The sequence below is a fragment of the Sarcophilus harrisii genome, chromosome 1 (genome assembly GCF_902635505.1).
Source record: "Sarcophilus harrisii chromosome 1, mSarHar1.11, whole genome shotgun sequence".
In the NCBI taxonomy this organism is placed as follows: Eukaryota; Metazoa; Chordata; class Mammalia; order Dasyuromorphia; family Dasyuridae; genus Sarcophilus; species Sarcophilus harrisii.
Genome location: NC_045426.1, coordinates 169828078 through 169840549, shown reverse-complemented (window position 1 = coordinate 169840549; position 12472 = coordinate 169828078). Strand labels below are relative to the sequence as shown.

The 12472-nt window shown below is 41.1% G+C and overlaps 1 protein-coding gene across 1 annotated transcript in view; it reads right to left on the bottom strand.

Moving 5' to 3' along the window:
* Positions 1-364: 364 nt before the first annotated feature.
* Positions 365-12472, bottom strand: part of MRPS27 (mitochondrial ribosomal protein S27) — a 120910-nt gene continuing 108802 nt past the window's right edge. The window contains exons 9-11 of the mRNA XM_031966707.1: positions 10506-10648; positions 3778-3930; positions 365-671 (exon numbers count right to left, since the gene is read on the bottom strand). Of these exons, the coding sequence (XP_031822567.1) occupies positions 432-671; positions 3778-3930; positions 10506-10648 (536 nt within the window). The 3' untranslated portion in view covers positions 365-431. The remainder of the gene's footprint in view (positions 672-3777; positions 3931-10505; positions 10649-12472) is intronic.

The window sequence follows — 12472 nt, the reverse complement described above, 5'->3', positions numbered from 1 at the left end:
AAGATCTTGGAAATAGCTTAAAACAAGGGTTTTGTGAATAATCTGTTCCCTGCTTTCAGAACTGATTTCATTCTAAAAAGTCGTGGGATGGGGGGGTGGGGAGGGCCGTGGGGTGCTCCCCATGCCTGAAGACCTAGACTTCTGCCCATGTACTGAGGGGGAAGGGGCACGGGGTGTGGGGGGAAAGAGTCAGTGCTGGCGTGCCACAATACCCCAGCCCGTGGCACAGGGAAGACAAGGAAAGTTTGAGTTCTGGCTTCCGATGCCTCTAGGTGCCTGTCTCTCTGGGTACCATATTTGTAAAGTTAAGGAAGGACAGAGGGCCGGCGCTACAGACAGGACTCAGCAAAAGTCAGGGCCGGGATGGAGTTCACTTCAGTTTATTGTGGGAGAAATCCACAGCCGGCGGGGCGGGAGGGACGGGGGCGAGATTAGGCCGATGTAGCGGCGGCTTTCCGGGCCTCCTGCTCCAGGCGGGCCTTCTCCCGGGCTGCCCTTTCCCTCTGAAGGAGCTCGGCCTGCTCCTGGTGCCACTGCTGCAGCTTTTGCTCGTAGTTCTGGATGTCCTCCGCCTCCCAGGCTGGCAGCTTTTCCTGTACCAGCTGCGTGGTCAGGGACAACAGGGACTCTGTCGCCACTCTGCCCTGGGCCTGAAGCTCGGAGTGCAACAACTGCTTTCAAAAAGGGGAAAGGGTGAAAAAGGAAGAAAAGGGGGAAGAAACCGGATTAATTCTCTGAGAAATGCCCATCAGCCAGGCTCGCGTCTGCAAGCTTTCAGTGGCCATTTCTTTGAGGTCGATGACCTTGCCTGATCACCCTTGATTTTTTCCTTGGCAATCAAAGCTATTAAACGAAAACTCCGGACCGGGCCCACCTGCGTGACTGATTTATCCCGTTGGGGTCAAGGAGACAGAACAGCCACAGGAGAGAGGCAGGCTCGCCTTCGTGAGGGGCTTGGCCAGAGCCGCAGACCTCCCCACAACAGCTCCCAGCTGTACAGAATGAAGCGGCCTCTGACAAACCCGAGTTAGCGCCACCCTGCCTTTCTCTTTAAACCAAGACTGAGATAAATGGCTGCCCTCTCCTGCCCCTATTAGTGTTCCTCTCAACAGATGGAAATCATCTCTTACTAATGGCGTGTCAAACAGCTCCCATGAGTCCTTGCAGCTATTGTACCTTGTTCCCCCTGCCCCCGCCACCACATTCCACTACAGGCCCGAGGACTCGCTTTGAATCACTGTGCTTCTATTCTGATGCAAAATGGCAACTTGATCTGGAGTCCCAATATTCCCAGTGGAGTCCCAATGATGGAGTATGAAAAACATTAATACACACAAGTGTTTCAGGATGGAGAACATCGGAGAGGGCCATTTGCCTTTCACAGAATATACTGATGATTAGTCACAAAAGCAATTAATTGGCTTAAGTAGTGAAGCCTCCAAGATCAGGAAGAGGACCCGGGCTGATAGAGAACAACAAACTACATCAAGGGCAATAAGACATTAAAGGGAGGCCCCACTAAGACAGATTCTGAGCAGATATTTAAAATATCTGCTTTTTAAATTTAAAATATATTGCTGGTACAATGAAAATAGGTAACAAATTTTTTTAATGAATTTTTATGAGAATCTACAAATATAAGAAAGCCTGAAAATTTATAGCAGGTATATTTCTACTCTGAGGACAATGCAAGTGAGAGAAGGGGGAGGGGAATGACAGGAAGGATAGACTTGGTAAATAGTAGCAGGGCTGATGCTGGCTGAGAGAAAATGCTTAAAAGAAAAAACAAACCCAAAACTACAGGCAAAGTGGAAAAGATAAAATGAGTGTGAATTGAGTAGTTTTCTTCACATACCAAATCATGAGGAAGAAAATAGAGATTCAATTTAGTCTCACCTCCTCGTTTTGTGGATTAATAGATTATAAACTTCATGAAGACAGGGTTTGTTTTGCTTTTGTGTATTGTACAGATGAATGAAATAAGGAAATGGCAACAAGGGACAGATAACTTGCCCAAAAGGGGCTCCAATTCTATATCCAGATCTCTTTCCACTACATCAGAGAATGATGCCAAAGGTAAAAAATAATTTTTTCTCTGATGTTTTGCCACAGAAACTCAAAGTGGGAGAAACCTTCAAGGTCATTTGGATTAATTTTATTTAATGTATTTATTTAACATTTTATTTTTTCCCCAATTGCATATAAAAACAATGTTTTTTAAAATTGAGTTCCAAATTCTCTCCCTCCTTCTTTTCTTTCTTTCATCTTTGCTTCCTTCTGATTTTCTTTTACTCTCTCCCCACTTCCTGATTTCAAATCTAGTGTTCCTACCATACTGTACTGCCTCCCAGGTTTGCTGGTGATATATAAAGATGAAAAGTCCTAAGTACTTTTCACAATAACCAAGGAAATAATGGGAATTGCCAGCAAAAGAGAGATTTGTTCTTTCCCAATATTCTGTATAATTAGGCACCAATAATTAATGAAGGCACCAAATCTTGCCAAAAAATGGTGCCTGCCTCTTATGGAGAACAGGATTTGTTTCACAGTTATGTTTCTGTTCCTAGCGCTTAGATGGTGCTCTGCACATAGTAGGTGCTTTTATGGCTAAGCCAGAAGAAGGGATCTGGAGGGAGATAGAGGATCTGGTTTCAAAATCCTGGCTCTGCTACTGATGACTTTGTGATCTTGAAAAAGATGCTTAATCTCTCTGGGACAGTTTCTCTCATCTATAAGGAAGATGAATAAATGATTTTTTTAAAAAAAGCTTGGACTAATTGATCTGTTAGATCCTTTCCAGATCCCATCATCATCAGTATAACACAGCTAATATTTACTTAATGCTGTAAGGTCTGCAAAGTGCTTGCCTGCAGTCAAAAAGATCTGAGTTCAAGTCTGGCCTTAGATACTTACTAGATGTGTGACCCCAGAGATAAGTCACAACCTGTCGGCCTCGTTTCATCAGTAAAAAGGGGCTCAGGGTTGTTTTGAGGATCAGAGGAGATAATACTTGTAAAACACTCAGTACAGTTTCTGGCAATAGGGTGACCTATAAGTTGGTTTATTTTGGTTGTTCAATTGGGTTTTTAGTCACTTCTGGCTCTTTGTGATCCCATTTGGGTTTTCTTGTCAAAGATCGTTTCCTATTTCCATCTCTGGCTCTTTACAGATGGGGAAACTAAAGCAGACAGGGTGAAGTAAATGTATGACACCAGATTTGAACTCATGCAGATGAAGCTTTCTGACTATAGGTGCAGCATTGTGTGCACTACGATACCTCTGAGCTCTAGAAATGTTATTATTGTTCTTATTGTCTCATTTTATCCAAAGACTTCATCTAACTGTACATTCTTAAGAGCTGTATTATATTAGAGTCTTCAGAGACTCGCTAGCCCCCTCAGGACCTCCATGTGTTTGCCGAGAGTCGGGAGCTCAAGCACTCTCCAATGGCTTTCTGATGCTCTCCCCGGCAGGAAGGATGAGTGATGGCAGCAAGACCCAGCCACATGCCAAATGCCCAAGTGTCAGGGAAGGTTTTCTAGCAGGTCAGACAAGCCACCCTACCAGATAGAGAATGTGGGGTCAACAACATGCCGCCTTCCTCAGCAAACCAGATGTAGATGTGTGAGTCTAAGGGGGAAAGCCTTCAGCTTCTGCCTGACACGGGCTCTGGCTCGGGCCCCCAAAATGCAGCCCCCTGACGCTGGCTGTGCACACACTGGGGAGGGTGAGCAGCAGCTCTGAGGGGCTGGGGGGAAAGGAGGACACAGGACTTGCCTTAAACCGATCCAGGTACTCGGGCAGCTTGGACTGCTCGCTCTGCTCCTGGTCTAACTGATCACTGGGTTCTGATTCCTGTGCCCCGTCGGCAGGAGGCCCGTCTGTGGGAGAAGTCAGCAGAGACGTCAGCGCTGTCTCCAGTGCACCGAGCTGTGAAACACCAAGATAAACGTGAGTGAGTCTTCCCTGACTCTAAAAACGCTGTTTCGTTGCTGGGCATTTTGAGGGGGCCTGTTCCAGGAAACAGAAAGAATCAAAGCAGGTAGTAGCGGGAACTGCCTGGGGCGGGGAGCTGGCACCCTTGTCAAATGCTGGAAAACATAAATAATCTTTTTTCACATAAGAAACACTTCATCAGATGATAAGGCAAATTTAGTGCAAGGCAAACATTTCTGAGCTTCCAAAAATGATCTATCAAGTGAGTTATTTACATAAGCAGAGCAGCACTGTGGCATCTGACTTCACTCTTGGCCCCTCCAGGGAAAATATCATGTCACCTGCTTTATGGGCAATAAAATAATTCTTCCTGTTCCTCTCAAGCTCCTCTAGTCTGGGTAGTAGGGCAGGGAAAAGGAGGGCAAGGGAAATGGGAGAACAGGACAAGCTTAAAACTGTCATGGCTAAGAGGTCTGACTATTAAGCAAACTCTCCTTGGATGAGAAAGGTTTGAGCCCCCAAGATTTTAGTATAAAATCAGCCCAGTTTCAGATTACCAGCACTGGGGGATATGTCACAGGGGGTTAAGCACTGGAAGGCACCTATGAAATAATGATGTCCAGCAGCTGTCAAAGTGTGTGTTCTTTCTGGGGATTCAGGAGGTCAAATTTATGTTCATAAAAAATGTTAAGGTATTTTAATTTCTATTATGGCAAATACTGATAGATATAAGCCATGTAAACAAAAACTCTTTGGTGGGGTGGAGGGGTGTTGAATAATTTTTAAAGGTGCCCTGAGATCAAACTGTGTGAAAATGCCTGAACCTATCTAAACCACTAATTTTACAGATAAAGAAACTGAGGTCCAATTAGGTCAAGTGACTTCTAAAGTCACACAGATTGTCATAGTTTGAGTCCATTTCTATACATTGCATCAAAAATCTAAGAAAGCTTCTTTTTTGGGCCCTCATAGATGCTTCTGGTTAAAAGCAACATGAATCAACAGATTCCATGATCATTTGAGACTGGATGATAATGTTTTCTGTTGCTAAGGGCAGTGTAGGCGACCTGCCCTGGATACCAATGAATCTGCTAGGGTTTCTGTCTGCCTCACAATGGAACACAGCTCAGAAATATCGGGAAGCCTTTTATCATCAGTAATACATCAAACCACAACCTTCATTCCAGGCTGAGTGAGTAGAGAGAGCTGAATCATATTTCTATTACGTCAAATAGACCCTAAAGAATCTAAATCAGACTCTCTTTGCAAGGGAACATTTCCTTGCCCTTTCACAGGCTTTATGGGCAGCAATTTCAAGTCCTTAAATTTCCGACATTGACTAAAGCCAGGATTACAACAGGAACACCTACTTAGAAATATCTATCTTTTGTTTTTTGTGCATCATGATTTATTTATAGCTGGTAGGGCTGTACTAAGCGTAAATTCCCAAAGATTAAGGCAAAAAGAAAATGAAAATGTTTCTACAAAAATCTGACTATATTTTGTTAATGAAACAAACAGGGTATTCTGCTATTGCTAAAAGTTGGCCAAGACATTTTTTCCCTAGTGTTTGTGCAATCCAGGTCAAATAAGCTCACACTGAAACTCCAATCTGGGGGAATAACACAATGTCTTGCCCCAGGGGTTTCTACTGTATGTGTCTAAGCGACACCCAGCCAGTGCATTCTCCCTTGGTTTCTCAAGGATTGAGTGGAATATTGTACAAAAATATGGAAAAGAACAAGGAAAACAAAAAGACCTATGGACAATCACAGCCTCACAAGTATGTACACACTGGTTTATACATTCTTTCCCTTAGAATGTGGAATCCTTGAAGGCAGAAACTATTATTATTTTTTTGTTGTTGTTTTTCATTTGATCTCCAGCACTTAGTACAGAACCTGGCATATATTAAGTGCTTAACAAATGCTTAGGTGACTTGACAACTCAACTTGCCATGTTGTACATACATGCACACATCCCTCCCTCCCTATACCCACACCCCTTCAATATTATGTTCAAAAGAGCAAAGCATTCCCCTATATTGGACATAAGGAAAACAGTCTGTTGGAGCTCAGATTACTGGGCTAGAAAACAGAATAGAAGAATTCTAGCTTTTCCATTCTGTACAATACTATGGAGGAAATCAACTCCCCCTTTTTATACTGTTTTTTCCCCCCATTTATGAAACATTATGAAAACACTGACCTAGTTTTCAGGGTACTGGGAAAAATAATCAGAAAATGGGCTGTAAAACTTTGAACTTAACCTCAGAAGGAAGATGCTACACAAACATGTGGACTAAAGCCATCACTCCCACTGATAAGATGCTCCCTCTGTTTCTAACCTTTCCTAATAATAATTTTTATTTATTAATAATATAATTTATTATTATATTAATATAATATTATTATTATATTATATTATAATAAAGGAACTGGTTATCTATTGACTAACATTCTTTGTCCTTCCCAAACATAACCAAGGAAGCAAAATTAAACTATGATTATAATAATATCCCCTCCTGAGTTGTTACAAAAGAGATGCTCCAAATCTCATACAGTCCATTAAAATTTAATGCCCTTTAATCAGGAAAATGATCTCAGATTTAGTCACTTAGATCTTATTTGCTTTTATTTTACAAACAACTTTAATAATCTTGGCAATCATTTTCTAAATCAGAGCAAATTAGAAGCAGTGGGTAAGGAGAGAAGAGGCAAGCTGCTATAGGTAAAGTGTTATGGCCACAGCAAGATGTGATAGCTGACATTCTGAGAGCAGAGGAGAAAAAGGCATATGAATTCGAAAAACACAGCAGCTAGGGATAGGAGGATGCCCAAATTTGGTGCCAAATAATGCTATGCATATTTCTATGGCCCTTGAGGGCAATACTATATTACAGCATAGTCACAATAATATATGATGTTCCTGACAATCCTGACTTATCTTTTAAAAATTGTTTTTAATATGAACTTAAAACCCTCACCCAATATGGCATTTCCATATACAAAACTAGAAGAGAAGGATCATATGTGAAGCTGAAGATCCCTACTATGTCCATATAGCTTTTCTATGATAATCTATGATAAAAAAAAAAAAAGTTACATGAAGAAAAGGTTAAATGTATATTCTTTTAAAGATGGTTAACTTTGCAATACATTTTAGAAATATTTCCATCCAAAACTATACAAGCTCCAAAAGTTAAGAATTCACTCTTAACACTGTCACTAATTTTATAAAGAGGAGAGTGCTCCCCACTATTTTTCCTTTTTATTAATCTGTCTACATTGTATTTTAGGATCTTCTTGAGGAGAGGGAGAGAGGAAGGGAAGCACTGTAGAAATAAGTGAGAAGTGATATTCAGTTACTGGAGGTTTAATTATTCTGTTAGGCTTTAACAATGATGATGATAGCATTTATACACTGTGCTTTATGGTCAGCAAAGTCCTTTACATATATTATTTCATTTGATGCCCACAAATCTAGGAGAAAGAGTTGTCATTATCTCCATTCAGGAGCAGCTGGTTGGTACAGTGGACAGAGCACTGGGTTTGGAGTCAGGAAGAACCAAGTTCAAATCTGATCTCAGACACTTAATAACTGTGTGACCCCAGACAAGCCAGTTAACCCTGTTTGTCTCAGTTTCCCCAGATGTTAACATGGGAAAATAAAAGCACTTATCAACTCCCTGGAGGTTGTGATAATTAAATGAGATAAGAATTATAAAGAGCACTACACAGTGTCTGGTCCATAGTAAGTGCTATATAAATGTTAGCTATTATCATTGTTATTATTTTACAGTTGAGCTAAAAGGAGAGGAAGGGGGGGTTAACTGACTTTTCTCTGGGTCACACAGCTAGTAAAATCTGAGGATAGATTCAAAATCAAGTCTTCCTGCTTCCAGATACAGTGCACTGTGAAAATGTCAGTCTCATTAAACAGTTCCAGTGGCAGCTGATATTTCCAAGTCAATTGAACAAATATATTGTAACTTGCTTACAGACTTATTAGATTCAACATGTGATATATTTTCACATCAGAAAGAATCTGTGTTTGGGAATCAGTCCTGTGATCTCCAAGATTTGCCAAATCTACTGAACTATATATAGTCATTCAGTCTATAGTTTTCCCATTATATCCACAAAGATGTCAAATGTCTTGGTAAAGTTTAAGAACACATGTCTACAACATTCTTCTGATATTTTATAGATTTCTTTTGACTCTTGTGTTTGTATTTCAAAATTCACACTCAGCTGTTTTTTTCCTTTTTTTCTTTAAATAGTACTTTATTTTTTCAAATACATACAAAGATGTTTTCAACATTGACCTTTGCAAAACCTGTGTTCCAAACTTTTCTACCTCTCTCCTCCACTTCTCTCCACCTCAAGGCAACAAACAATCTGATACAGGTTAAACACGTTCAATTCTTCTAAACATATTTTCATATTTATTATGCTGCACAAGAAAAATCAGATCAAAAGGGAAAAAGACATGAGAAAGAAAAAAAAACAAGAAAACAAACAACAACAATAAAAATGATGAAAATACTGGTGCTTTGATCCACATAGTTCTCTCTATGGATGTGGATGGCTCTTTCCATCACAAGTCTATTAGAACTGGCTTGGATCACCTTGTTGTTGAAAAGAGTCAAGTCAATCAAAGTTCATCATCACACAATCTTGTTGTTACTCACTCATCAGTTCAAAGCATTCAGATTCTTAAAGGAGAAATTAAGTGAGTTATCAGTTCATGACCAAACAAAATAGAGAGCACTATAAAGTGTAAAATAGGTAAGTGTTCTTATGTTAAATTAAAACAAAATTAATGAAATCACAATTAGAAGGACAGCAGAAAGCTGGGGGAAATCATTTACAGCAAGTGACTCTTATGGCTCATTTTTCTAATATATACAGAACTGGCCAAATTTATAAGAATACAAGCCACCCCCCCAGTTGATAAATGGTCAAAGGATATGAGTCGCCAATTTTCAGATAAAGAAATCAAACTTATAAGCATATGAAGAAGTGTTCTAAATCACTTTTAATTAGAGAAATTCACATTAATACAACTTTGAGGTACTACCTCACATCTATCAAATTGGCTAATACGACAAAAAAAAAAAAAGAAAGAAAGTGATAAATGTGGGAGAAGATGTGGGAGAAGTGGGACACTAATGCACTATTGGTGGAGTTGTGAACTGATTCAACCATTCTGGACAGCAATATGGAACTATGCTCAAAGGGCAACCAAACTGTGCATACCCTTTGATCCAGTAATATCACTACTAGATCTGTAAACCAAAGAGATCATTAAAAACGGAAAGGAACTAAATGAGCAAAAATATTTACAGCAGTCCTTTTTTATGGTGGCAAGATATTGGAAACTGAGGGGATGCCCATCAATTAGGGAGTGGCTGAACAAGTTGTGGTATATGAATGTAATGTCATACTATTGTGAGATAAGAAATGGAAAGACTTGTATGAACTGATGCAAAGTGGAATGCGCAAAACCAGGAAAACATTGTACACAGTATCAGCAACCCTGTGTTATGATTAACTATGAATAACTCAGTTCTTCTCAGCAACAAAATGATACAAGTACAAGGACTCATGAAGGAAAATGCCATCCCTAAGCAAATAATGAACTGATGGACTACGGATGCAGATCAAAGCCTACTTTTTTTTCCCTTTATCTTTCACAACTTTGACTAATACAGAAATGTTTAACATGATAGTGCATGCATAAATCTACATCAAATTGCCTACCCATTTCAGGAAGAAAGGAGGGGAAGGAAAAAATTTGGAACTCAAAATCTTGTAAAAATTGTCTTGTAATTGGGAGAAAAATACTATTAAAAAAAGATGTAGGAATAATGGGGCAGCTAGGTGGCACAGTGGATAGATGCTGTCCCTGGAGTCAGGAGGACCTGAGTTCAAATCCGATCCCAGATACTTGCTAGCTGTATGAACATGGTAAGCCTGATTTGTGTCTTCCCTCTTACTCCCCAGCCCCCCAGAGAAAAAAAAAAAGATACAGGAATGTCTAACTAAAACACATGATAATATAAAATATTTGGGAGTCTACTTGCCAAGGCAAAATCAGGAACTATATGAGCACAATTATAGAACACTTTCCAAACAATTAAAGTCAGACCTAAGAGTTGTTCAGTCTTTGGGGCCAGTTCTCCATGACTCCATTTAGGGTTTTCTTGGCAAAGGTACTGGAGTGGTTGGCTATTTCCTTCTCCAACTCATTTTATATATGAGGAGAAGGCAGACAGGGTTAATTACCTGCCCAGGAGTAAGTGCTGAGGCTGGATTTGAACTCAGGTCCTCCTGACTCCAGGCCTAGTGCTCTATTCACTGCACCACCTAGCTGCCCCAAAGAAGCTAAATTCATGAGCAGAAGACAGAATCTTGGAGTTGGAGCGGGAGGGACAAAAGATGCCCATTTGGCTGGGGGGGACCCATGGCTCAGAGGGGTTTAAGTGGCATAGCCTTGCCAGCTCCCAGGCCGACTGGATCTGCTCTGCCACTCTCTGCGGGGAGATGCAGAACAAGACAACTTACAGCTTCTTGACACAGCTTCACATCTCCTGGGGAAGACATCACTTGTTCCATGACCTTGAGCGCTCTGTCCAGATACCCCGGGATCCACATCAGAGGCATGTCCCGGAACACAGCCCGCAGTCCTTGGCGCAGCTCCACCTTCCCTGTCAGGTAAAAGAAACAAAGATGAGAGAAGCATGTTCACCACCTCAGCAGCATCTGCCCAACCCTCCCCACCCCCCAGCCCTGCCCAAGTGCTGCCTCCAGCAAGGTCTCCCCCTGCCCCTCAGATCACCATCTCTTCCTCCTCTGAGCCCCCAGGAAGCCGACTCCCTGCTTTCTCACAGTGCTTCCCATCTCCTGCCGCACTGTAGTCAAGACACCATGTGCTCATCTATTAAGAGTCTAAGCTTTCTGAGGACGGGATCTGGGCTTTGTCCAGATGCTCACGAGGGCCTGGCACAGTGTACCTAATTTGCTCAGTGCATGGAGCTGTGTGATCTAAGGCTACAAAGGCAAATGAGATGTCCCGTGTGATGATGCTATCCTCTCCTTCTTCCCACCCACCCACCCATTTCACTGTTTTCAAAACTCCTAGGATAATGCACAGCATAGATTTTACATAAGACAATATACTATAATACACACACAAATCTGAACATATTTAATAAAATTACATTCACAAAATTTCTATTATAATCTTTTAAGTCATTTTTCAGTCATATCTGATCTTCATGACCCCATTTGGGATTTTCTTAGCAGAGATACTACCATGTCCTTGTCCGGCTCATTTTGCAGATGAGGAAACTGAGATAAACAGGGTTAAATGATTTGCCCAGGGACAGATTTTTCTTCCATGTGAACTCTTACCTGTTGAAAAAAATTTCTAAACCTGTTGCCCTACTGACACTGCATTATGGACATACGATGAGTTGAGAGTGTGCTAAACCATTTTTAAATTTCTCATAGACTGGTCATGATATTCAGTTACGGAAATTCATTTAAGAATAGACTTTAACACTTTTAATAATATACTTGCTCAAAAAAGTACCCAGAGAAAGGTCACTAAATTATCCGAACTGTCTCCCCTAAAAAAAAAAAAATCTTGAAATAGGGCCTAGTGGTGTTACAGTATACAATGAACACTGGCTACAGAGTTCAAATTCTGCTTTGACATTTACCAACTGTGGGACCTAAAGTGAAGCCTTTAACTCCCCCATCACTCAGTTTTCTCATTTGTAAAAATGAGGAGGTTGAACTACATGGACTCTGAGGTCCTATTTTTGGTTTATTTGTTTAGAGAGTACTTCAGTAAAAATGACTCCGAGCCCTCCTCTGAGAACTCATGCCAGTGCACAGCAGTGTTCAATGACAGGAAATCATCCCTGCTCACCTACATCCCCAGGCTGCAGGGAGAGACCCCATGACCCAGCAGCTTTTTTGCCCTTGTGAAAAAAACAAATAAAAAACAAACTCATTATTCTCTACCTCTCCCCTTAAAAAAAATAAAAGAACCATTCATTGACTAAGGACTAGAAATCTTGCTTCCAGTTCAGAGGCAGAGGAAGTACTATCAGGAGGGTGTTCATGCTATTCCTTTGTACTGAAAGGGAGGCTGTAAGTCTTTTGGCTGAAAATGCAGCTCAGTAAGGGCTTGCAGAACAGACAGTAATAGGGGACTTTGTTTGGGGGGAGGGAGGGGAGAAAGGGTAGGGATCAAAGAGGAACTGGGCCTTGTCTTAGAAGATCTCAGGGAGTTCTCAGTCCTTCCATCTACTGGATCCACTGCCTCCCTCTAGACCTTCCTGACAGTCCACCTTTTAGATGAAGATGGATAAGCTGAGATGTGAAATTACTGTGAAAAGAAGCTATACATCTTTACAAATAGCTTTTCCTACAGGTGACCGCTTCTCCTGTCATTTCAGCCCTATCCAAATCCTGTGACCCCATTTGGGGTTTTTTTGGGCAGAAATACTGGAGTAGTTTGC